At 35.2% G+C, this 27876-nt stretch overlaps 2 protein-coding genes across 2 annotated transcripts in view; one reads left to right on the top strand and one right to left on the bottom strand.

Moving 5' to 3' along the window:
- Positions 1-20294, top strand: part of LOC145686305 (brachyurin-like) — a 240525-nt gene extending 220231 nt beyond the window's left edge. The window contains exons 3-7 of the mRNA XM_081759451.1: positions 5005-5164; positions 9182-9351; positions 10830-10928; positions 14844-14986; positions 20023-20294. Of these exons, the coding sequence (XP_081615577.1) occupies positions 5005-5164; positions 9182-9351; positions 10830-10928; positions 14844-14986; positions 20023-20196 (746 nt within the window). The 3' untranslated portion in view covers positions 20197-20294. The remainder of the gene's footprint in view (positions 1-5004; positions 5165-9181; positions 9352-10829; positions 10929-14843; positions 14987-20022) is intronic.
- A 4141-nt stretch (positions 20295-24435) lies between these two features.
- apolpp (retinoid- and fatty-acid binding glycoprotein apolipophorin) overlaps positions 24436-27876 on the bottom strand; it is a 248875-nt gene continuing 245434 nt past the window's right edge. Inside the window, exon 52 of the mRNA XM_081759450.1 lies at positions 24436-24772. Within this exon, the coding sequence (XP_081615576.1) occupies positions 24752-24772 (21 nt within the window). The 3' untranslated portion in view covers positions 24436-24751. The remainder of the gene's footprint in view (positions 24773-27876) is intronic.

Genomic DNA, 27876 nt, shown 5'->3' with positions numbered 1-27876 from the left:
GCTTTTCTGTTTATTTTTAAGAATAACTATCGAATATTCAAACTTAATGTTTTGTTGATGTTTACTGTACATGACAATTTCCATATTAATCTACTAAAAGATGTAACACAAAAGTGTAAAATGTGAGAAACGATGCTCAATTTGTAGCTACTATTATTATTATTATTATTATTATTATTATTATTATTATTATTATTATTATTATTATTATTATTATTATTATTATTATTATTATATATAAAATAATGAGGCAATTCTGACTACGTACAAATTACAAACTAATATGAGAACTCACATGCATTTATACAATGTACCCAATTTTGTTGAAAACACTGGCCGCCTACCTCTCTTTGAAAACCATAATGAAATTAAATAAACCAAATCACAATTTTCTTTGTCCGACTAGAATCTTTATTTCAAGCAAATATTTAAGATTTCCTACATACTGTTGCGAACGTAAAGCATTTAAAAAAGACATGGGCAATTATTTTTAACAAGCCTGTAAAAGACGAGCACGTGATATCAGAAACGGAGGAATTTTTTAATAAATTATTTTATGACATTATATTTACACATTTTTCGTTACTTCAACTATCTTCAGGAAATCTTTGTGGGATGTGATGCAATTATAAATTGTAATCTATGCATGCTGTATGTTTCAAATTAAAGAAACATAATAATATCAATTTTAGTTTTAACATTCAAGTTACTGAGCGTTTAACAACGTGCCCAAAAAACTAGTATTCTCCCACATATACTAGAAAAGGACCTAAAAATATTTCCAACTCGTTGAGTGTGGATTCTTTGTTTATTTTACCGTCCGTGGTATCCGTACCATTCTACGTCAACACATCTTCAATGATCGACCTTTTTCCTATCATAGCCTTGATAACTCACGTTTCACATCCGTAGGAGAAGACAGAGAAGACCAGGGCTTCCACTAGACGAATCTATCTAGTGTGGGTTATTGTTCGATTCTTCCATATTTTTTATAACTTTGTCAAAATGGTACATCTTACAGCAATTCTTCTCCTTAATTCTTCCTCAGAACCTGCATTACAATTGATTGTTGATACAAAGTCGTCTATGACGAGATTGTCTACCACATCTAATTCACCAAAACAGCTTATATGTTTACCCTACGTTGGTCTATCTATTTCTATAAGTTTAGATTTGTTTAGGTTAATTTCCAACTCGTATTCTCTATTCATCTTCTGGACTCTTTCTATCATCATTGAATGCTCTTCTTCACAGGGAAATATCAGGAAAGTGTCAGTGGGAAATCACTAATTTTCCTTCCACCGATTGAGATGTCTGCCGTCACACTATTCAATGCCTTAATCATCATATTCTCAGTAGAAATAAGATACAGTCTTGCTTAATATCTTGAGACACATTAACAATTCTGACAACTCTTCCTCTTTCTTTATAGATTTACTTGCAGTAGCTCTTGTATCAACAATATTAGATTATGTCAGTGGTTCTCAACCTAATTCCTATCATGACCCCTATTTTATCACATCTTCTTGCCAGCGACCTCCTTATAATTTCTGCTTTGTAAAGCTTATGTGGGATTTTTAATATACCTATTGCGGAGATCTCATGATATCCATCTATTTCTATAATAATATAATCCACTTCTTGTATATAGTGGGTACAATAACTTCCCTAAAAGCGAATGGATTAAAACAAATTTGGTCAGTTCATTTAATTACAAATGTCGAATCCGATTCGTCATACTGTTTAAAAATGGAGGTTGTTTGAGAATTTTAAATCTTCATAACTCTCTTAATTTTGGGTCATATGATAAAGAAATTAATAATTTCTAATTTTGGTTAAAAAAAACTTGGATAGTTGTTTAAATAATTTATTGAGTATTTTAATTTTCGAGAGGCCGCCACTTTGGGTAATATCCAGTATTGTATTCTAATTATATTTATCTCTTCCGCTTATCCCCACGACCCCCAGGCTGAGAAATCCTGGATTATGTGATACCCTAATTTTAGCACTTCCCATAGCTTTTCCTAGTTAAGAGAATCAAGTGTCTTTTTGTAATCAAGAAAACAAACACGGGAATACAAAAGCTCCTAGGCTTCTCTAATATCTGTCTCATGTTCAGTATCTGCTCTCGTACCACTTTTTCTTCGACGAAGCCTATTCGCTGAATGTAAGGATTCATTTGAAGAAGTATTTTGCAAGCGTGTGAAATCAGAGCAATTGTTCCATAACTACCGCAATCTCTTGCTGAGCCTTTCTTGGAATAAATATGGATGTTTCTAATCTTCCGACATTCTCCAGTAGTTCAAATTTTATTACATAAGGACAGAAATGTTTCAGCACATTCCTCACACTTTTTCAGGTATTTCATTACATTGTCCACATCTGGTGCGATATTGCTGTTTCAGTATTTAATGGCATTTTCTATTTCAGTTCGTGTGATTGGTGGTTTTATTACGAAGTGTTCTGTTTACGCTTGATTGGATGGATTGTTTACTTTCGAGTAAAATTTCATACAATTCTGCTTCCGACCACCCAGTGCTGTCTTCCTTTCCTCAATGATGATGCAACCTTCATCAGTTATTGCCGAAGTGCAAAGTGTGAACTCTCTCGTTATGCTCGAAATTTTCTCGAATAGTTCTCTTACAAGTATATGGTTGCAGTTTCGGTGATTCCTTATCTCATCACAAATTTTATTAAGAAAGAGTATTCTATATTTTTGCACATGTGCGATGTTTGGATGCAACCATTGTCTTGTACTATTATATTATTATTATTATAAGAAATCAAATAAATGTGCTGCAATGTTCTGGTCGTTCAGTTGTCAGTCAAGAAAGATGACGAAGCTCTATTGTAGGAGTTGTGCCTTTTGCTGTTTCTATCGGTTGGATAAATCCACAGAATCTGAAGTATAAGATTTTATTAGAGAAGAAGAAACAAACAATCATAATGAACAACGCTGAGACTAAACATTAAGAAAGATGATATACTTGAGATCATTATTAAATTCGTCTCTGAGAATCCTCTATCGCGAATCAGTAGATGAAATGAGAATTAAATTGACAAAGTATGCCATAGGAATCAAAGCTAGAGTCATTTTACCTTGAAGGTCCTAAGTAATTGTCTCTCATGAATTCCCATTAATTTCTTTTTCTCTAAGCACAAAAAGAAATTAATGGGAATTCATGAGAGACAATTACTATTTACTATTTTATGGACCTTGTTTAAAATGGCCAACGCCGTGTTATATATATATATATATATATATATATATATATATATATATATATATATATATATATATATATTCTGTCCGAGGTATTTTTTTATTTCTGACAGTACGCAAAGGTACGGTGCACCAGCGCCTTTTTAACGAGAACGGAATATTTCCTATTCTGTCTTAAAAAGGGGTTGACGAGAAACTTCTAAAATGCCAAACAGTAAATTTTCTTATCTTTTTTTTTTTCTTTCTACAGAAAAAATTGCAAATCTTTGTTCTCTTTTGAAGTCAGTTAATTGTATTCACGGTCTTTCTGTTTCTCGCTCGCTGGCACGTCCTCCTCGCGCCTCTTTTCCATTCCTTTTCGCAGGTAATATAAACCATAAAGATACTAAACCACCATATTTTTTCCCTTAAAAGATTAACGAAACAATCCCAACAAATTTGTCTGTCGCTGAAGTTCTACTAAATTGAAAGCCAATACAAAAATTCTGTTAGGACTCCACTGTGTAATTTCTCCGCAGAAGAGCCTTTGCTCAATTCCTATTTCAATGTATCCAATTAATAGCTTTTATTCATTATTAAAAAGAGGATTAAGTACAAACATTTCCTAGACTTTTTCGCAAAGTTTACACATTGATTTAGTGGAAGATTGTAGGACATTTTCGTAGCATGAAAAGTATTCTGAAGAACATTATGTGAACAATGTCCTGTACTGTGTTGTTACTGACAGTCAGTATTTGTGGAATTCTTGATGCCTTTTGAAAACAAACAATAGCAGCTTTTTTTCGACCGTTTACATAAAAAAAAGATAGAAACAAATCATTAAGAAATATTTATTATCATTACGTTTATTGTATTATAAAATTAAGATAAGAATCAGACCTTTTTAAAGCATTTTTATACATGCTTTAAAAATATGTATGTAAGAATTTTTAGTTACAAGACTGCAATGATATGCTACTGAACATTATAGTTATTATTGTTAATAATAATAATAATACTTTTTATCATTGTGAACCTGAGTTCCAGCGTACCGCTACATTTACATCTGTATTTTTAGAAATAAAACGCTGCATATATATTACTTAGATGAAAAAGTCAGTTGAATAACAAGTTTGATTTTGAATTACTTTGAAAAAATAATTGGACTCACTCCTAGCTTTCTGGAAATTAAGTTATAGTGGAAAGTAAGTAGGTTTAAATGAAGTTGCTTTCTGAGTTGAATAAAACATACACTAAGATGCAACAACTGTGTACCACATGTCAACAATATATTTTATTTTATTTTATTTTATTTTATTTGGTTTACTTAGATTGATCTACTGTATATGTTTATATATTATGTTTCAAACTGGACTATGATATTTAACTTATTCAAAAATGTCTTAAAGTATCTCCCTGAAACGAAAATATAATCTGCGTAATTTGACAATAATAAGGAGCGTTATTCCAATGATTTAAGTGTGGGATGGAAAGTCATGTCATGTTATGATGTTTATATGTGTCATTAAGTTGAAAGAAAAATTCGGTCTTTTCGTCAGTTGCTAACATCAAATATGGTTCTATCTAAATGAAATACAATATAATATAAACTGTAATGTGCCTACACGAAGGAATCATAAAGGTATTTTTGTTAATGTTACAAGATCACTGAAATATATAACACGATAATTTTTATCTTAGGACATACACGTATATGAGTGTACTAAGTTCATACAAGCATTAGTATCCAAATTTTATTATTGTGAATTTAATACATATGATAACTACTTTCTTTCATACAGCCTTGGGCTCTCCAAGAATTGTAGGAGGACAAGAAGCTGAACCAAACCAATTTCCTTACCAAGTAGCTCTCTTCGTTACAATGAGCGAAGGAAGAGTGTTCTGTGGAGGATCACTTATTTCACAAAACTACGTTCTCACAGCTGGTCATTGCTTGGATGGGTAAGAAGTCTTGTACTGCATAAAATATTTTCCATAGGCATAAACAAAAGCTTCCAACTTCTGATCTTTTCATCAGCTGCTAACATAAAGTATCATCTTGTCTAGATAAAATATATAGAATATAGACTGTAATGCGACTACCAAATGAATCATAAATGTATTTGTTAATGTCTCAAGGCCAGTGAAATATGCACCACGATAATTTTTATTTTAATACTTTCTCCTTTTTATTTTCAGTCTTTTAGTTTGATCTTTTAGTGTTCTTGCACAAGAGCATAGCGTAACTAGAGTTTAAAGTTTGTAAGATGACATTGAAAAAAATTTTCTTACTTCTGTAAAGAGTTAGTTAAAATACAATCAGGAATATAAAGTTCAAGAGGATTTTAGAGTGCCATTGAAAATCAGAACGCCATATCCAGTTTATCTTGGAAAGGAATAAAATTTATATACATTAGAATATCTTTAATGATGATGGAATAGACAGGGAACTGAGAGTGATCGATTATATTGTGAAGTTGGTACTTCTTAATGGAAGTTTAGTTATAGCTGTTTCATATAACTTACTTTTCAATATTAAGAAAACATTATTAGATGCCCATATTATATCATTTCATTAATAATAATATTTTACATTTCAGCGTATTCAAGTTCTAAAGATCGTATTCTAAGATTAGCACTACATATTGTCACAAAAAAAGGTATACGCAAAACTTAATTGATTTTCATATACTTACCCTCCAAAATAATTATTTGGTCTAGGAATTAATTCGTGCGGTTTTACAAAAGATGGCGTAACTAGCTTATTGTCCCATAGTTTCGTTGATCCAAACATGCGTTGAAAACTACTGTCATTGAGCATTTTGTTTAGTATATGTCAGTTGCTTGAAGCGGAAACAACAACATTTTTTCTTCAACTGAAAATGGCGCATTTTGTGCCTGATAAAGTGTTTTTGCGGGGAGTTATTCTTCATTGCTTTAACATGAAGAAAAGTGCTACCGCAAGTCATCATATTTTAGTGGAAGTGTTTGGTGACCATGCTCTAGCTGAGCGAACGTGTCAGAAGTGGTTTGCACGGTTTAAAGGTGGTGATTTCAGCTTGGAAGACCAAAAGCAATTTGGACAGCCAAAAGAATTTGAAGATGAAGAATTGAGAGCATTGCTTGATCAGGATTCGTGTCAAACGCAGGACGAACTTGCAGAAACATTTGGAGTTGAGCAAACAACAGTTTCCAAACGTCTCAAAGCCATAGGAATGATTCAAAAGATGTCTTATTGGGTTTCACATGAATTGAAAAGAAAGACGTTGAAAGAAGAAAAACCGTTTGCGAATTGCTGCTTCAAAGACAGAAAAGGAAGGGATTTTTGCATCGAATTGTAACTGGTGATGAGAAGTGGATTCATTACGAGAATCCAAAACGAAAAAAGGCCTGGGTGAAGCAAGGTGAACCAGGTCCTTCACAACCGAAACGAGATATTCATTGTGCAAAGGTTATGCTGTATATATGGTGGGATTTGAAACGTGTGGTGTACTATGAACTTCTGAAACTTGGTGAAACTATTAATGGACACCGCTATCGACAACAATTAATGCGTTTGAAGCAAGCTCTGGCCTGAAAACGACCAGAATGGAATAACAGGCATAATAAACTTATTTATCAAGATGATAACGCTCGACCACATGTCGCAAAACCGGTCAAAACCTATTTGGAAAATGTCGGATGGAAAGTGTTACTCCACCCGCGATATTCACCAGACACTGCTCCGTCTGACTACTACTTGATCGATTGCATGAATAACGATTTGATTGGACAGCGGTTCACTTCTTCAGAAAATATCGAAAAATGGATCTTTGATTAGATTGCGTCAAAAGATGAGGAATTCTTTCGACACGGAATCCGTAAATTGCCTGAAAGATGGGAGAAAGTAGTGGCTAGCGATGGACAATATTTTTGTTAACGTATTCATTTACTTTGTTTTTGAAATAAAGCTTCAATTTTTATTAAAAACCGCACGAATTAATTCCTAGACCAAATATATATTTATAAGGTAATGTAATATTGAAGGTAAAGAAAATAATTAAAAGCGAAAAACACAATATACACAAGAACTTAAGTATAACGACTGTTCGAGTACATAGGACACAAAGAACGTAAAGTAGTCACACCAAATGGAACCACGATACCAACATATCACATGTAAAGGCCACACTAACACAGAACAGGCTAAATTTGAAAGAAAACATGGTAGAAGGAGTCAGACAACACAAAATTTGGTACCGAAATACACATACCACAGAAACACTGTGAGATGCACTGACGGCACCAAAAACCGGTTAATATGGAATATGGTCACCCCGAATAGCCATACATGTCTGGCAGCGACGTTTTATGTTCAAAACTAGGTTGTTGAAGAGCTCTTGGGGTTCTACTCCTCACGAAGAGACGTACAGAGGTCCTGTCGTGTCCTTGGGCGGCTGACTGGTTCAAACACGTCTTCCTAATGCATCCGAAGCATGCTCAATTGGGTTTAGGTCCGGAGATCTTGCTGGCCACTCAACACATCGGATCTCTTCTATCTCTAGGTACTCTTCCACCAGTTTGACTCGATGGAGACGAGCATTGTAATCCATGAGCAGAAAGTGTGGGCCAATTGCACCCCTGAAATGCAGAACCTTGTCTCTGTACCTCTGGCCATTGATGGACCTAGCATCGATGTGCAGTCAGTACGACCATTCATCATAATTCCTGCCCAGACCAGTACGTCACTACCACCATACCGATTCCTTTCCACAATGTTCGTGGGATGTAAGCGAATTCCCTGTTTGCGCCAGATCAAACTGTGAAGGGAATCGCTCTGGGAACTATATCGGGATTCATTCTTGAACAGTACGCGGCGCCATCCGTTAGGAATCCACTGGTGATGTTCTCGACACCCCTATAAACGGGCCATTTTGTGTGCCTGAGTAAGTGGAATGCATATTGCTGGTCGTCAGGAATACAGACCGCTGGCTCTCAGTTTCCGGTACACAGTCTAGCGTGACACTCTCACCCCTGAGGCGGCTGTAAGCTCCACTGACATGGTCCGCTCCGCTGTCTTGCAGGCATGGTACAGTTCTAACGCGCAGTTACGGATAAGTATTGGTCCTGTTGTGGAGTTGTCACTCGTGGACCGGGTCTACGGCTGATGTCTCCGGTGTCAATAAACTATTTCCCCAACCTATTTATGACACTTTGTGGCACATTAATGGTTCATGCTACTGATGTCTGCGTGTCACCTTTTTCAAAGCGCCCGATAATCCGGCCTTTGGTGAACGCATCCAAATGATGTATTTGTGCCATATTTAATTAGTCTATTGCCACATTAAACTCAGCAGTACTCTCCGCTCACTATAACACTCCACTAATGCACACACGGAATGCGCCTATTTCGAATCCAAGCACTAGTGTTCAATTTCTTCCCATAGGGGGCCAGACAGACGTTTGTCATAGCCGGTTCAGTGGTCCTCACAAGCAATACATGCTATCCACCACAATTCCTGTGCTTGCGATGCCCTTCCCGTACTTTACACGCAGCTTCTTGCATTATGCTTAAGTTTTATATATATATATATATATATATATATATATATATATATATATATATATATATATATATATATATATATATATATATATATATGTGTGTGTGTGTGTGTGTGTGTGTGTGCTTCTTTATTTCTGTATAACTGTATAACTTTATAACTGTGAACTAGTAAATATAAAAAAAGACAAATTATAAAATTTTCTCATAAATAGTCAGCAAAGCATAATCCATTTTATTCAATTTAAGATCACAGTTTCATGTTTGCACGGAAGATGAGATGCATCTATTCCACGATTTGAGGGGAATATAAAAAGTGATTTATTGTTAAGGGCTCTAAGAAAGGATTGTTTAAATTACGTAATGATTTTGTAGTGTTACACATTGTAAAATGGAATCTAGTTACATATTTTAAATACATTGTTCTCTCTATTTAGTGCATCAGAAGCTGAAGTGGTATTAGGAGCTCATAATGTGACTGATACTAGCGAGAGTACTCAAGTAACCCTGACATCCAGAGATCTTACAGTCCACTCAGGTTACGATTCACTACTCATCAGAAATGACATTGCTGTTCTTAAGCTACCAGAGCCAGTAGAACTTACAGGTAATCATGCTTTTAAACATTACGATTACCATAGTTACGTATTGTAAGCACCAGTGGCGTATTTACGATTTTGTTTCAGTGGGCTTTGCTAACTTTCGGGGGGCTTTGCCTGGAAATGTGAAAATTCTGCAAGATATTTCATTTACTTTACTATAGTAACATTTCGGGGGGGGGCTTAATCCCGGAAGCCCCCCTTAAATACGCCACTGGTAAGCAATGTGGTGATTTGTGCCACAATGGAACACTAGCCTCTACTTCTTACTTTAATTTCAATAAATTTCTGTTTCATTCAGAAATCAATTTTATTTTCATTTAGATATAATGATAATATACCAGTGCATTTTATTAAGTGCATACTGACAACTATAACAAAACTCAATTTCACGCTCTTAGAATTTTCCTTTGATCTGGTTATCTGTCTTCTTAATATTCCTTGAATACGCAAGCCGCAAATGTTTTCTAATCACCTGCTTTATATACAATAATTTATTGGTGATCACAAGAAATAGAGTTCCAGGTCAGGATGGAATGGTCTGCAACGCATCCGGGAAAAAATACCTCTCACCTTCACAATAAATTCAATAACAGGAATAGAATGAAGAATGTTTCCTGAAATATTTAACCTGAATTAATACACAAAATAATTCGCGTACGGTATCTTGTGAACCTTTGTTGGCAATATCTTTCCAAGGTGCGTGTTATGAGTGGCAAACCTAAAGTTATGCCAAAATTACCTGGACGCCGCAGCTGTCGTCTGTAATCAAACATCAAACTAGAACAGAACTTTTAATATCCTTCGAAATTATTAATGCGAGCGAGTTTTAAGTGGATTTATAAATGGTAAAGGAAAATAAAAGAATTTAGACTTTTGTATGAGTTTCTTTATTTCAAAATTATATCTTAAGTTATAGTTAAAATCATAGGTTATTATTGGACATAAATTGAGATATCAGCAAATGACATTCCCCCTTCTCCTACCAATTAGTATGGCGCTCTCTCAATATCTACCTAGGTATACCATTACCGTTTTCATGGAGCGACTCCATTCTTCTTTCAGGTTCGAGTTTAACGCATGATATGATAGCAGATACTGAATTATTGGTGTTTTTTAATACGTGAAAGTACGGATGATTTCAATCACCTGATGAAGCCAATAACTATGAGCGTTTTAATAAAATTAAAAGAAATACACACAGTAGAAGTCAAAATTATATATTATGTGTATGTACTAAATAATGATTAGACCTATAAATGCTTAAGTATATAACGATAATTCCTAACAAAGATAAACAACTTACCATCATCTTACAATTTCAAATATTTTTCTGGTGGTTTTCGATTGAGGGTATAAAGTTCTAAATAAAGCAAAGTTCTAAATAAGTAAAGTTCTAAATAAATAAATCTTTGCAATGTATAAAAATGTAATTTTATTTTATAATTTGCTCTACTTGCGTATCTCGCTTTCCTTGTATTTGTAGATGCCATTCAGCCTGTAACTTTACCATCAAGAAGCCAAGTTGATGAAACTTTCGCTGGGGAACAAGCCACAGTTAGTGGATGGGGATTGACGTCTGATAGTAAGTGTTCTCTTGATTTTATTTATTGTTTGTCTCTTTCCAAAAGATTGGATAAAGATTGATGATATAAAATTGGGACAACTCATAATTATGTTCACCGTTTCTTTAAGTAGGTGAAGACCGAAGAATAATGTCTTTTTTTTTTTTTTTACTTTTAAGTTTAAAACACTGACGAAATGATTAGTCAACAAGAAATGGTTATTATTCGTTATAGTCTGAATAATACAGAGGTTGTTCAGTCAACATTTGGCCAATTTCAATTTCCTAAAAAATTAGAAGAATCCATGGCACCAGGTCCGTAAGTGCTAGATGTGTTTCCCTTGGTTCCGAACAATAGCCCGATAGCGTAATTTCCACTGTAATAGGCTTCTCTGAAGAAATGGGAGGGGAATCTTGTCCCATTCCCGTTGCACAGCTTTTCAAAGTCCTTCCACAATTGTCACACGCCGTTTTCCCAAAGCCCGCTTCAGCAATCCAAATTCATAATAGTCCATAGGACTTGCATCTGGAGATTTAACAGGTACCTCATTGAAAGGTATCACCTGTATACCACTTACCTCCTCCATCTCCCTGTAGAATGCGAGGGACGGTCGTGAGGTATGTGATGAGGCCTTGTCCATGTGAATGCACACCAGATTGACGCCATTTCCGTACATTGTTGGAATCTCATACTCGTAGATCGGCCGCATGATCTGCTCCTGAAAATACTGTGAATTTATTTTTCAGTTCTTCGCCGCCCTACGAATCTTCAGTTTACCTAGGTAACAGTAGCCAGTAATGACCATGAACCCTTTTGGGAAGGATTCTTTACAGACACGGACCCACCTTCTGAAGTTCTTGGCGCCTTTCTCTCGGCACATGATGGCTCTCGGTTTGCCGCAGTCGGAAAGGTAAATCCATGTTTCATCGAGCGTTACGACGTACATCCACCTTTGTTTTGCCAGATGCCGTTCGTACAGCTCCCGCCTTACACTTTCGTCCCTTTTGGTGGGCATGTTAAAGCATTTTATTAATCCTTAACTGTGCTGATGAAATCTACTGATGCTAATATGCTGACGGGATCCAGCAGACAAGAATGAATATCAAAAGAAGACTTCCAAACTATGCTCGACAGACATCCGTGCAAAAACGATAAGATATTGAGAAGGAATTTCTTGCATTCAGCCTCCCAAAAATAGGTTCCGTCTCCTTCATCAATTCGCTATTCAAACAGCAAGTATCTAGTTCAAATTAACCTATCACCGGAGAACGAAAATGATGAAAGGTAGCTAGATGCACTTTTTTGCAATCAAGTCAATGTTCCAAGAATAGGTTCCACCCACTACGTTAACCCTCTATTCAAACTAGAAGTAATTCAATTTAATCATTTCCCATTTCAACACTTATCGCCATAGAACAAATATGGTAGTACATAGCAACAAACGATTCTCTGCAATCGATTCAGGGTCTTAAGACAACTTATAATCAGAACTCATAACAGTCTTCTTCTAAGACCAGAAGTAGTTCAAATTTACTATTACTTCCGGTTTGAATAGTGATTTACATAGAGCAAAAATGGTAGAAGGCATCGAAGTGATTTCCAAGTGATTCAGACTCCCAAGAGAGCACATGGGAATCAAAACCCGTAACACTTTACCAAAAACAGAAGTGGTTCAAATTTCAGTACTGATTTCCACAAAGCAAAATCGCTAAGAGATATTGAGATGCAGTTCTCTACAATCGATTCATTGTCCCAAAAATAGGTTCCATTCTCTACGTAATACTCTATTCAAACCTGGAATGGTTCAAATTATTCTTTCCGGTTTCAACACTTAATTATCCTCATACAACAAAAATGGTAATAGATAGCCAGAAATGGTTTCCTGCAATCGATTCATAGTTTTAAGAAGCAGATAATTAAAACTCATAACAGTCAATCAAAACCGGAAGTGGTTCAAATTGGCTATTACTTCCATTTTTAATACTGATTTCCATAGAGCAAGAACGCTAAGAGATATTGCAATGCCATTTATTGCAATTGGTTCAGCGTTCGAAGAATGGTTTTACTCATCCGTTTACCCTCTATTCAAACGGGAAGTAATTCAGATTAACCATTTATGATTTCAACACTTATCGCCAAAGAACAGAAATAATAGTAGATAGCCACAAGCGGTTTTCTGCAATTGTTTCAGGATCTCAAGGAAGTATATAATCACAGCTCATAACACTCCACCCAAATAGTGAAAATGGTTCGAATCTACTACTACATAAGGTTTTAATACTGATTTCTATAGAGCAAAAGATATCAAAAGGCTGTTTTTTTTGCGATGGATTCAGTGTTTCAAGGATAGGTTCTAACGCTTGTATTTACCCTCTATTCAAACCAAAAATTGTTCAAATTAACGACTTTCGGTTTTAATATTTATCGTCATAGAACAAAACAGAGTAAGGGATAGTGATTAATACTTCCAATACTAAAAAATCAGGATTTGATACGATATTTTAGTACTGGATACTGGAATCGAACCAAAGATGGCCATACTCTAAGCGTATCTTACCGGGAATGCGAGAAGTTGACAAATAACCACTAACTGTAACAACTCTACACTTAATTTAAAAGTGGGGATGTAGCATAGTAAATTAATCAAATGAAACCAAACCTTCAATAGAAATGTTGCAGAAACCAAACTATAAAATTAAATAATGAAATAGGTTAGAGGATGAGTGGGTCAAGGAATGCTCTGATACCTAACATGGAAGTGCTAGCTTCGTAGTGCTAGTTGGCGTGCCACTAACAATACACAGTATATAAGTATATAGAAAGATCACCGGGACGCTGCTCCTATTTCCGCGTTTCTTCGTTCATTTACCTACCACACCACCGCGGTGTTATACTTGTATTTACACAGCGTAATACCGTTTTTGTGTCAGATCGCTAACATCAGGTCTGTATTAAGGGTCTTCACTACACCAAAATTAAACAAACTACAGTTAATTTTAGCGTTTTTCTGTAATATCTTCAAAATAAATAAAAATATTCGAAAAGCAGAAACGTACTGAAATACACAATACGATTTTGCATGTGATACCTTTATCACAACTCATCTATCTGTTTTCGATTTGCAACTGTAGATAGATTTAGCACTTGTAGCGGCATAGCAAAAATAGATAGGTGAATTGTGGTAAATGTATCACATGCAAAGTCGTATTGTCTAGTTCACTACGTTTCTGCTTTTCCAATATTTTTATTTGTTTTGAAGATATAACAGAAAAACTCTAAAATTAGCGTTAGTTTAATTTTGCTGTAGTGAAGACCCTTAACTGGAACACTAGGCCATTAGTGTTGAATTAATACGCTAAAGTGGTAGTCATGCTGGGACCACTGGTTTGTGTTAAAAGTAGGTCATTTTAACATCATTACTTTCTGTTGTGAAGAAATAAGGATTTAATTACAAAAATAGTTCGAGATTTTTTTTAAAGTAACATTTTTATGCTATAAAATAGAACCCTTAGAAGCATAGAATTTTAAAATAGGCATCATGAATAAAATTTACATGCACACATCCACATTTCTTTCAGTGAGAAAAATCCCCAGCCAAGTAAGTTTGCGGTGAACAACATTGTGTCCGTGGATTTTCTCGGAGTACTCTCGTTTCCTCCCACATTTTCATTCCACAAATTCTTCCATCATCATTCACTTGCCTTAATCATCCGTCTCTCTTAGCCTAAAGGCATAACGTGGGACGTTAAACTAAAAGATTCTATCCAATGAGAAAAGGCTTAAAGCAACTAATATTTATGCAGAAAGTTTGAAAGAAATGTGTTCACTGCATTTTAGTTTTGTCTGAATGTCATGAAAATAACGAAACGCTAATTGAATTATTTTTACAGTTTTTAACTTTATGTTACAAAAAAATATATATTACCTCATTTCAGGTGCCGATACTATTAGCGATAATCTGAATTACGTTCAAAGTCCTGTCATCACCAACTCTGAGTGCCGTCAGTATTATTCATTTTTGATTCTCACAGCAAAGAACATATGCACATCGGGAGATGGCGGAAGGAGCACATGCAGTGTAAGTACTTTATGCAGTGCAAATTAGTAGTACAGTATTTAACATTTACGAGTATACGCTGTCAAGAATGTAATAATGTGCAGGTAACTCTTGTATATTTTTAAAAGATAAGGTGATGAAAGCAGAATTTGTTGATGATAGGGTGATGATGGTAAAAGAAAGATAAGAGTTTCGTTATTAGATCTATCCAGTAATGTGTTCCGACTACTGCGTAAACAACTTCAGAGCTAGGGAAAAATTCGTATTCGTCTGGTTATTAGTATTCGTCTAGTATTCTTTACGTATTTGTCTGGTTTAATTTTAAAAATAATCTATAGTTCACCAGAATATTTTTTAACTATTGTGCAATTACAGTTGTCTCAGGTTGCGTTGTAGGAAGAATAATAGGAAGGAAAGTAGTATGGCTTGCACGAAGAGATTGCGACAGGGCAGGAATTAATCAATTTTTGCAGGCAAAACTCACTCATAATTGAAATTACTTGTTTCAGCAAGTACAAATAAATAAATCGGAATGTCTAATAGAACAAAAATATTAAATACATTTTATCATTCAAAGAAACGATTTTAGAATATCTTAAATAACACGAAAACTTGCACTAGAATGATATTTTATAATAACGCGTGATTTTGGTTAGTTGTTTCTTTTTCTATTTAAATCGTCTGTTTGGTATCCATTTAAGATTTTTCAATAATAATTGAACTAAAAATAATAATTTTTAACGCATTAGAAAATTAGTGCATTTAATATTTATCATAAATTCCTTTATTCTAACTTTTGCATATTGCTTCACTTGAATAAACTAGAGACAGCTTCAATATTAATTTAAACTTTTTGAAACTAGAAGCGAGATTTGTAAATTTTTTATGGCATAATTTGTTTTCATTAAACTAATTATCAACTTTACATCAGATTTTCGATATTTCAGAGAAACTATTACTTGTGTATTGAATAATGGTTGTATCAATAGATGTTTTTAGTAGAATTTGAGTTCCCCGTCCCTTTCTTCATGAGGCTATATGAGAAGTGGGCCTACAGATTAATGTGAAATCCAAATCATATAAGCTCCCACTGAGAATCAAATCCGAGTATCCCATACCATATGTGTGCATTTTAACCATATAACCACGAGGGAGCTCTGAATGGATATACGTATATATGACTGATTCCGACTGCTATGAGTAATACTGATTTCATTAGGAGAAATCAGTATTAGTTATTTTTTTATTTGGATGCTATATCAGCTGAGCTATCAGACCTGATTAAATTCGGTGGCAAAGTGACTGCGTACCTACTGGGCCATATCATACATCTAGTCAGTTTTACTTTTCTCTTACAGGTACCACGAGAACGGGAAAAATTTCTCAAAATGTTCAATATAAGAAACTGTTTCCTAAGTGTAACTTTTCAATTGTTTTAATTTTTTTACAACGCATTTCTAGAATTATCTGCTATTGAATTGCATTCTCTATCATCTCAATTTTTTTATCGGTGTTGTCATTAGTGAAAGCAGAGTTTTTTCTCTCACTCACTCACTCATTCGCTCTTCCTCTCCTGAATAGTAGATTCCTAAACATTCCTTTCTCCAACTGACGTTCAATAGTAAATGTAAGTAACGACCTATTTAACATTTACGTTAAAGGTCATGTGATTATTCACCTCAGAAATATAGTTTCTAAAAATTAAAAGGATTTAGAAATCTCTGAAGACTCCGGCTGGTGACATAGTGTGTTTCACGATGCATTTACTGAACCTTGCATATAATGAGTTCCTTCATCTCATAATGAAAGAAAATGTGACATTGCAAAAAAAATCAGCATTCGGAATTTTTTAAACATGCTTATCAGTGTTGAAACAGTGTGCCAGTTCTCGTCTAAAATTATTATTAAGGGAAATTCCCCAAAGAGTACGCACTTAGTCTTTAAACACGTAACGAAGAAAAGGGAAATCACCCAGAGTGATAATTTCTATCACAAATCTTTATTCATTCCTTAAGGTCAAAATTGGAGGCAAATATAAAGACAGTGACGCAATAGTTACAACAATAGACGCATTGTTATAAAACAATGCATTTGCGCACTCTTGAAGGACTATGCCTCTAAGAGTACGCAATATGTCCTCCAAGAGTACGCATTTGCTATGTAAGAATAATACTATTACAAGGCAGCTAACGAAGATGATATTACACAATTCAAAGAAAATTATGACAGAAATACGAAAAGAGGTACAAAGTTTTTTGGTTTTGCGAGAAATTCATATAAATTATGTTACAAATATAAGTGTAACATCAAAATTATTCAAATTCTTGATAATGAGGGAAACCAAAAGATAGCCTACAATTAACCAAGACCTAGATTACAAAATAAAATTGAAAACTGCAATTGCAATTACGAAATAAAATTGAAAACTGCCAAATTATACCAAAGTATAATTGACACTGCCTTTAAACTAAACAGAAACTTATATGCGCAAATAAAACAAATAGAACATTACAATAAAATTATGCATCTAAAATCTGACATTTATATGATCATTAGCAGCTGTCACTCTTAAAAACCCCGAGGCCCTCATAATTTGAACAGGCCTCATGCCACCACTTCCTGCAGGCATGACACTCACCTAAACCTTGATGATGGGTTGCGTGTACTGCTCATCACATTCAGGGCAGAAGTAATTCTCGGGTGAAGATCGTGGTTTTTCTGAAGAAACACGATATCTTCCTTCAGTCTTGGCATCAACTTAATCGTTAGGCCTATTCCTCTTGCAAGTTACTTCTGTGGATGCTTCAAGTTTGTTTTTAAACGGTGGAAACGTCATAATCTCAGACTTCTTCCCTGCTCTGTGCACCTGAGTGTTTAGGAAGAGGCAGACATGCTGACGATGTACTGCTACTGGTTCATTTGGAACATCTGATATTGTTGCACCATTCTCTTCGCTGTCAGCAGAGCACAGTTGTTGATCGATCAGTGCCGAAAGTTGGAAGTCTACTTCGCTCAAGACGTCAGGATTGAAAGAGTGAATCCCTGTAGCTTACACGAACTCCAAGCTTTCTCAATTGTTGCAATTCCTTCGTATGCAATGTGGATGATGCCGGAAATGTCCCTTTGTGTTATTCTTCCCACGGGTGATCAATGGTTGTTGACCATCCATTTGTCACATTCAGCTGCAAAGGCAGTCTTCAGAGGTCCAAACCCCTTGTCAATGGGCTGCAGCATGTGGCTTGCATGCGGAGAAAGAGAAAAAAAAGGTAATGTAATTATCCCTACAATACAGCACTGCTTCCAAAGTTTAGTGTGTGGTGTGGTTATCAAGAACGAGCAACACTTCATCATTCTGAGTTGGCTTCACGAAGTGAGAGAAATGTTTCAACCAATCCGAAAAACGTTCGCTGGTTATGTATCCAAAATCTGAGAGCAGAGGTAAAGTTCCTTCAGGTCCATCTTCATTCAACATTATTTTCCTTCTACTTCTGAGAAATATGATGGCTGGAGACACGTAAACTCCAGTTGGAGACATGTAACAGAGAACATTAATCGTCTGTCCCCTCTAACTAGACAACTTTACCCACATGCCTTTTACCGATTGGCGAAAGTACTTTTGGAATTTTATTTGGGAGAGTTAAAATTCCATTTTCATCCATATTAAACATTCTATGAGAGAGAAATTGTTTGTCTTGTAACACTGCCTGAAAGTTGCTAAAGAATATCGTGTATTGAGTTTTGTTGAAGTCAATTATTTTTCCAAGGCTGCATTTCTCCGGTGAGCGCAATGTTATTATTCCTTTTGCAAAATGCATATATCCAATTCTTTCCGGCTTTCTTCTTCTCTCTCTTGAAGTTCTGTTGATCTGATTTCTCTCTGCATAGCCAAACGCAAAGTCCATCAATTGTTGGCATGTGATACCGTAAAGCATAGAATGAAGGTCCCTTACGTACTAAGCCAATTCTTATTCTTGCATAGGGCTGAATGTTGGCTTTATCTGTCGCACGGACGTTGGGGCAGTTTTTGGAAAAATTTTAAAAAAGAAACTGTAGCTAAACAAAAATTATTAAAAAATCATTGCAGTATGTTAGTTGACTCTTTTCCGAGGTTAGTTCGCATGCAGTAGGTTCAAATTTGTCATTTTCTGATCCTAAAAGTAATCATAACCACTTTTCTGAGATTTTGTCCTATTTCATTCACTTCAGGAATAGCGTAATCTCACATTGCTATAATGTAAATCATTGGTGATTTCACATTAGTATTACTTCAGTGAGCCATGTAAATCGCCAGCGATTCACATCATATTTAGGCCTACCTACTTTCTCGGGCTATGCGAATCAACAGCGATGCAGACTGCTATTGTTTATATTAGAGAAACCTATTCATTTTGCCTCAAACTAACCCCGCAGTGTCAGAATTGGAAAAGAATCTGACAAGGTGTTCTTTTCTGATAGTCAAATTCAATTGTCTACACAGTCCTCCAAAAGTACGGCATTACCGGTCCCCAAGAGTGCGCGCGTACTCTTGAAGGAAAGAAAATGCGTACTCTTAGAGGAATCGCACTCATTTTACAAATCTATCGCAAATGTGTGTTAATTTCCAGATATGATGGTATTATCTGCCTTATGCCCAAACTTGATTGTGACACCTAATATTTGATACTAAGTTTAGAAACAGAATATATCTGTATTCAACTACACACACTAATTAGTGGGAACTCAATTATTACACTCGAAGTATCAAAAATATTTACTTACCAATAAAACGTAGGGCACAGATGCAGGCAGCAGACAACTTGCGTACAACCACCTTTCATACAACGACGCTTCTGCAGGAATACAAACAAACATCGTACAGCGTTCCCAGATCTGGCAAATTGTTGAGCGTACTCTTAGAGGCCGCGCGCTCTTAGAGGAACTTCCCTTATGTGTGCTTATATATTTTATATTTTACGTTTGTTGCGTTGGCTTTCTAAATATGATACTATATGTAGCATATAATGCACTGCTTTAGTACATAACTATTAAGAATGTAACATTGTTTTCTTCATTTTCAGGGAGACAGTGGTGGTCCACTTACAGTTCAAGGCGCTGATGGCAACCCAGTACAGGTTGGAATTGTTTCCTTCGGATCTTCCTTAGGTTGTGAAATTGGTTATCCTCCTGCTTTCACCCGAGTTACATCCTTCTTAGATTTCATCGAGCAGAATACCGATGTCGCCATTAGTTAGAATATTTAAGAGAAAACAAAAGACTGAAATGTCTACTTGTTCTTGTGTAAGAAATAAAAGTTTTCAATTTTTACAAAACAAAGCATTTCCTTTTTATGTAAGTGTTACAATACAAAACAAGTACACGGAGAAAAATGCATAATCCAGTCGGCATGTAAATGCTGTTTTTACCAGGTTACGCGCATCACCACATTAAGTAGTGTTGTTTCATCAGTAGTACAGCTCATGCATTTAGACGTGAACAGTGTAAACAATATGCGCAGTAGAATTGGAAGAGTCTATCACGGAGGGATAAGAAAGAAAGGGGTGTGTTGGTCAGTCGGTTATAAGCATTGAAACGGTGCGTATCGTGTGGTGTCGCGTGTAGATCGGTTTTGCCCGGTGTTGCCAACCATACAGTGATGGCACCAGTACAAAGTAAACTCAAGGGTAAAGTACTGCACAGCCAAACGCGGGAGGTGGTTGCGAACGTGTATAAGTTCATGAAAACGGAAGCTGAGCGAGGAGCTCTTGCTATTAAATTAAGTTCTGTTTTAGAGAGAGTTTCCACAGCAACTGGCGTGTCCCTAAGTTCAGTACGTCGGATAAAAAATGAATTGGCAAGTATCGAGTCGGGTGCATCTTCGTCATTCACAACACCGCATAAAGAAAGGCCCAGAAGATCAAGGAAGGCGGAACTAGATGACTTCAATGAATCTGTTGTGCGTCGAACAGTAAATGATTTTTATATAACAGAAAAGCAAAGGCCAACTCTTAAAAAAGTCCACTCTAAATTAACCCAGTCCATAAATTTCGATGGCAGCCTCAACACACTTAGGAAGATACTCCTTACTCTTGGATTTAAATGGAAGAAAACTAGAAACAATAGACGAGTTTTAATTGAACAAAGCAATATCCGGACACAAAGAATTTCCTTTTTGCGAAGCATAAGGAAATACAGAAATGATTCTCGCCCTATTATATACATGGATGAGACTTACGTACATGCGTCGCACACGTCACCTTATGGCTGGAGCGATGAATCATTACATGGATTATTCTCCCCGATTTCGAAGGGGAAGAGAATAATAATCATTCACGCCGGTAGCGAAGAAGGTTTTGTGCCAAACGCGTATGTAAGATTCAAATCTGGCCAGAAAACTGGGGATTACCATCATGATATGGATTATCAAAATTATGAAAAGTGGTTGAAAGAAAAATTAATTCCCAATTTACCACCTCGAAGTGTAGTCGTCATTGATAACGCTCCATACCATAATAAACAAGTCAATCCTCCTCCTAATTCCAATTCAACTCGAAAGACAATGGTATCCTGGCTTACTGAAAAAGGCATTCCTTTCAGTGAAGACATGTTGAAACCACAGTTGTACACAATAATCAAAGCAAATAAACCAGTCCATCGCACCTACAAAATAGATACTATTCTATCTGAACATGGCCACACAGTTCTCCGTTTACCGCCTTATCATCCAGAATTAAACCCAATAGAATTGATCTGGGCAGATGCAAAAAACTGGATTGCAAACAAGAACACAACTTTTAAATTAGATGATGTGATGAAGCTGGCAGATGAGAAATTTGCGTCCATTTCAAAGGAAGAGTGGAAACGAAAGTGTGACCATGTTAAGGCTATTGAGGAAGCATATTTTAGAAGAGAGGGTTTGTTGGATCAAGGGATGGAAGAAATAATCGTTAATGTTGGAGAAGACACTGATTCGGATATGAGTGACAGCGATAATAGTTCGACTGACAGTGGTGATGAGGGTGGTGATGGGGGGGAAACTTCCGGTGTGACAATGTCAGGTATTCATCCCATAGACGTAGACAGCGATAGTGAATAGTTCCAGTGTGGTATTTACAATTGTTATAACTGTGGTGCGAGTTTTCTTCCTTGTGATTGTTTCACTTTAGTAACTGTGTGTGTGTGTGTGTGTGTGCGTGTGTTATTTATCTTTTCATATTTTGGAATACAAAACAATTAGGCCTATATTTCTTTTGTTATCCAATAATACCACAGAGAGTTGTCAGAAGAGAAAAATGTATGGAGGAAACAGCACTTTCTTAACAAGGTAAGTTTAATTGATATTAACCCTTATCTTTGTCATAGGCCTACGATAGTTTGCTGAAGTGTGGTTTTATTCAATTGAGATCAATTTATTTATGTTATTGAGGCAACTTTGGCTGAAGCCGGTGTGGTTGAATAGCACTTGCATAACTCAACCTTACTGCAGTTTCTTAACTTCTTTAAAGGTCAACACATTTTGGACACCCTCTATTGAAGTGTGTCAATACTTCTGGGAGTCCTACCTAGCCGCGGTAGTCCAAGTGATATTGTCGCAGACTTCGGAGCGGCAATGGGGAGGTGCGTGGATTCCAATCCCACTGCCGACCATCCTGAATGAAGGTTTTCCCCAGTCCCGCTAGGCAAATGCCAAGACTGTATCTTCATAATAGGATCTGCCCCACAACCTTCCCAAGCTCTGTCCCTTCCTGAGCCATAATTGTCTAAAGGTAATAAAATAAATTTAAATTCTGGGAGATGTATGCTGTAACTTACTTTTTTATTTGGTTACTTCCTGCGAATAAAATAGGAGAGGACAAAAGTACTCTTCTACAGTACATTTTTAACTTCGTCTTTTTAAATTCACAACGTAGCATCTGTTCTTGACCTACTGCTGAACACCGAAGACCATTTCTAACAGCTTTTTTTCTTTCTTCTGTATCCAAGCATTAATTTTAGTTACGGAAGTTTTAGAGTTGTTATATGATGGAATGCTCGGGGTGGATGGAGAGGGAGATAGCCAAAATAGCCTCATGTGGTGCTGTTCCTGTCACAGCTTATCAACTTGGACAAAAAATATGACGTAGTTGTCAGAACAAATGGCACCTTTGTATTTATGAAACACGTGTTCACGGATCAATTCCTTGAGTCATATTTTCTCTTCCGTCTTCCTATACAAGTAAACATTTCAAGTCTTTTTTTTTTCGTTCATTCTTTGATTGTCGTTTGTTATTTCAGAGCACAATTTTTTTTGACAAATTCTGCCTTAACAGAGCTGGTACCACTGCAGCCTTCCTTCTTGAAACAATCTTATTGCTCTCGCTACGTGGACTTTCCCTTCGAACGTGCCCCACACCACTATACTGTTCGCTCCTCCTACGTTCCCTTCTCGCGCAGCTTACTGTTCACGTCTATTTGCATGAGCTGTACGATCTACACCACCGTCCAGCGACAATTTTGTATTATGGGACAGTGGGAACACCATTTCCAATCTAGAATTAACGCCATACCCATTCCGACGGTGGTAACTTAGGTATATAATGTTGTTAATGTATATGACAATGAATAAGTTTCCTTTTCTTCGCAATGCCTTTTAGATTTACTTAAATCATAACTTGCTTTGCGTTATTCATTTTGTCTTTCAGGTTTTTAGAGAGGATTCCACTGCTCTTGTTAGAGTCTCCAATATCCTCTTCTTAATTGTTTCAGTATTATTATGCTTGGCAGGAGTTCCTATCCCGTTCTCTTTAAAAGTTACTAAGTCGCCTTCCCTTAATCCTCATTATAATATTAAAAATCTACTCCTAGAATTTCTCCTCCTCCTCCTTATGGAGAATCCTTGAGTAGTAATGTTGCTCTTCAGTAAATTATCTAATTAAGAAAAATAGTTGCCAACTGTTCTAAATGATATTTTTCACCGCTTCTTCAAGTTCTTTAATTTCAATGACACACTTTGCGACTTTTTTTTAAAGTTTAACGTACCATGAATATTCTTCGAGGCTAAGGGAGATAGTGATGATGAGATGGATGATAACAATGGAATAAAGTAAGTGGGAGGAAACGGGAGAAATCCATATACACTGTGTTTAACCACTGCAAAATTCACTTGGAGTGGGATGGGATCGAACCAGGGACCCCACGCACCAGATGTGAACGCTCTGAGCCACCGCGGCCCCATACTTTTCGTGACGATCCCATAATTCCTAAATTTGACAATGCTTATTTAGATCTTATTATATCCACAATTAATTTCTTAGTCTCCTGAGGCAATATGGTTGACTATCTATTAAAAAGCAACTTAAAGAAATTAATTTTCTGGAATTTGATGAAAAAAAAAAACTTTCTCAAAAATGTTACGTTCATCACTGGACTTATAGTATGCTGCAATTGTAATAAGGAAAAAAAAATAAATGTTTTTGAAAGATACGAAACACAATGCAAAAAAATACAGAAACAAATTCGTACTTCCTCTTTTATTAGGTAATTTATGACAAATTACACAATTATTCAATAGTTCACAGAAGTTGTCATCTATTCGAATTTTTCAGGCATAGATAATTTTCTCCGTTACAATGAATTGTTCTTTTATTTTCATGCATCTCTTTTTTCTTCTTTCTTTCTTCTTAAAATAAACTATTATGATGAAATACAACGGAAATGCAAGGCTCAAGATGAACTCTGTTTACAAACACACTTGCACACATTATTATAGCATACATTCTTCTTACATTCTTCAATCTACTACAAAATGATGTTTTCTATCAGTCATTCTTCTCAGCCTTTGATACCCTTGATCTGAAAAGTAACACAAAAGTCGTATTATTATTTGTTATTAATACAAAGAAAAATCATTTTAAAATTAATAGAATAATATAAATGAAAGATCTGTAGGTGAAACAAGTGAAAGGTAAAACAGGTTAAGGTAGTCCTCAAGTATTTATGTAAAATAGAAATGTGCAATGAACACACCAAATGTTGGACAAAATGTCAGTATTTATTTACTATAAGAGATGTAAATATTCTTTTCTTCCGCAAATCAATATTCGAATGAAAACGTATTATCAACATATGTAGTATGCAGGTAAGTTGCTTCAGAAATAGTACGTGATGTATGTGAACATCACTTGTACATATACCGTATATTTTCTAAGGGACATTTTGCGAGAGATTTCATTCTCAAGAAGTGAGCTTTAAAAACTAACTCCTTCTATATTCACCAATTTATAAATTTCGAATATTCTAGAAGATTATTAGATGGATTGATGTACAAAGATGTAACAAACACCGTGTTAAGGAACATCCAGAAATTGTATCACTATTAACTTTTGTACAGCAGTTTAAGCAATTAAATATTAAGTTAATTTGCTGGCACATTTTCATGAAAATGTTTCGCTGAGGTTAATGATTTTGTGGGATAAATTACATTAGCAAACGTTGGGCTAGTATGGTTACATATTCCACTCTTAATTACTGTATATGAGTAGACCAATAGCAAAACCCGTTAAATCCATATTTTAAAATTTGTGGCAAATCGAGAAAAACTGTTTAAACACTTCATAATTGTAAAATAACATTAGAAACATTTTAAATAAAAAAGAATATGAATGTTGGTCTGTCAAAAGCTGTATAATCACACTAGTCTCTGAATTGAGTTATTGAAGAAAATAGTTTGGATTTAACAGATCTTGCGTATGTAAATGGAAATAATAGCTTTTGCATTTGAATGAGCGACCATTTTTGTTGATGCTCTGGATAGAAAACATGTTAAAAGTAGAATCAGAGTCAGAAATCACTATCATGTCTACTAAAATATTGGAAGAAATGTATTATCAATTATTATACATTGTACAGATTGGCACAAATGAATATTGATACATAAACCCTACGTTACTTTGGTTTGAATTGAAAACAACTGATCTAAATTAGCAATAATTGAGTTACATAAGCTCCTCTTTATCATCTTTTACCAAATGGAAATTCATATCGTCGTCGTTCTCTGGTGCAGCACCGTTCGCTCTGTTTCGTATTTCTGCAGAAACCTCTTTGTAAAACGTAAACTTTGGGTTGTTTCCCCAATTTTCACCGAAATGTAACAACAAAAGCTACTTAATGTCATGCAGTCTCTCTTCTTTGACATAATGTGTCCTCGGAACGGTGTCGATTGGGACATTTCTTATAATCTTTTGTCGCCTACTAATTGGTTTCAGGGTGCCTGATTGGAAATTGAAAAATGGTTCTCCTTGGACCAGAACTATTGTACAGCTATTGCTTTTTTTTTTTTCGTTTTTTCTTTTTTTTTTTTTTTTAGAATAGCCTTTCGAGATTTTTGGAATTGAAAGTGCTAATTACCAGTTTTTTTTTTTTTTTTTTTTTTTTTAATATATATTTCGCCAGAGGCATGTTTCCATTCCATGATCTCACAGTCTTTTCCTAAATGTACAACAGTACTGAAATTTTCAATTATTTCTTCATATTTTGCATCTTTGAACATGTACCAGGACTCATGTTATAGGCCAATTTCGAACATTGACAAGAGCCTTTTTTATATGAAAGAGGTTCTGCTCAAAGTGAAGTGACTGTTTAGAAAAGAACCTCACCCAACAATGTTTTGCTCAAACTAAAGTGTTACCCCGCAAAATAATACAGACGACTTCAAACCATAGGATAATCCACTTAACTTGTCTTTTTTGGCTACATTTCATTTCCAGTTTTCCAAGCGTCGTGCATGTTTTCTAGCAGTTTTGATGTCTGCACAACAAAATTATGATCATCGCTGCATACAGTATTATTTTCTTTGGATTTTGCGTCTATTTGTCTAGTGATTATTAAAGAGATGCCGATTAGCACAGAACTACGTCATGAACAGTTAGGTCAAGTCATTTAGTGCCTCAATTCTCAGTCCAAAAACACAAAAATAACGAAAGTTCAGACAAGAATTTTGAAAAATAAAATTTCGAATGATTTGCCAGAAGTTGCAATAAATATTGAAACTACTTAACTAATCCTATACAGTACGAAACCTCAAATTGTTTGAAATATGGAATTAACTGGGTTTGACTCTGGTTTTCTCATGACGTTATTTGCAGGTATGAGATTTAACAGTTTATGAAACTGAATATGGAAGATGGATTTAATTGGTCTTGCATCTGTAACCATGATGGATTTAACAAGTTTTGGAAATTGGCACATATTTCAATGTCAATTTTCAACTAGTTTAAATAGCTTTTTCTACTGAATACTATTTGGAAATAAAAGCTTTCCAACTAAGGTTTCCAGAGCAACCACTAAATCATTTTTTTCAAAAAAGTGGATTTAACGGGTTTTGCCATTGGCTTACTCATATGTATCATGTCCCTGAACTGTTCCTCGCAATACAAAATTCAAGCATTTGATAACGTAATGCTAACTGAACTTGTTAGTCTGCTTTGAAAATAATTCATACAAATGCCAATAATTTATTTTTACTGTATCCCGTAGATAGCACCTATGAATTGAAAATAAGAAAGTCACGTGATAGCTCAGTCTTTTACAAAGTTAATGAATAAGTCAAGTAATATCATCAGTTCTGGTGTAAAATAAAATGTACGGTTCCAAACCAAAATTGTGGAAAATTGTGGCTTTAAAAAATATGTGGCTGCTAGATAGATAAGCTATATTTCCGCACACTTTCCGTATTTATTTTAATGCAGATCACTGCCTTACCTTATTAAGGTTTATCAATTTTTTAATGTTTGAAACTTCTTCTTTCAAAAGTTTAAGGAAAAATTAAATTTTCTCTTATATTATAATATTTATAGGTTAGAACGTAGTACTACTATTGAAAGTTCTGTATGCAATATATCTCGCTTAAAATAAATGATGGAGGAATAACTGGCAGAAGCACATCATGCTTGATCTAA

The sequence above is a fragment of the Thermobia domestica genome, chromosome 5 (genome assembly GCF_964235325.1).
Source record: "Thermobia domestica chromosome 5, izTheDome1.hap1.1, whole genome shotgun sequence".
Taxonomy (NCBI): Eukaryota; Metazoa; Arthropoda; class Insecta; order Zygentoma; family Lepismatidae; genus Thermobia; species Thermobia domestica.
Note: the sequence above shows the minus strand (reverse complement) of the source record. Positions and strands in the feature narration are given on the sequence as shown.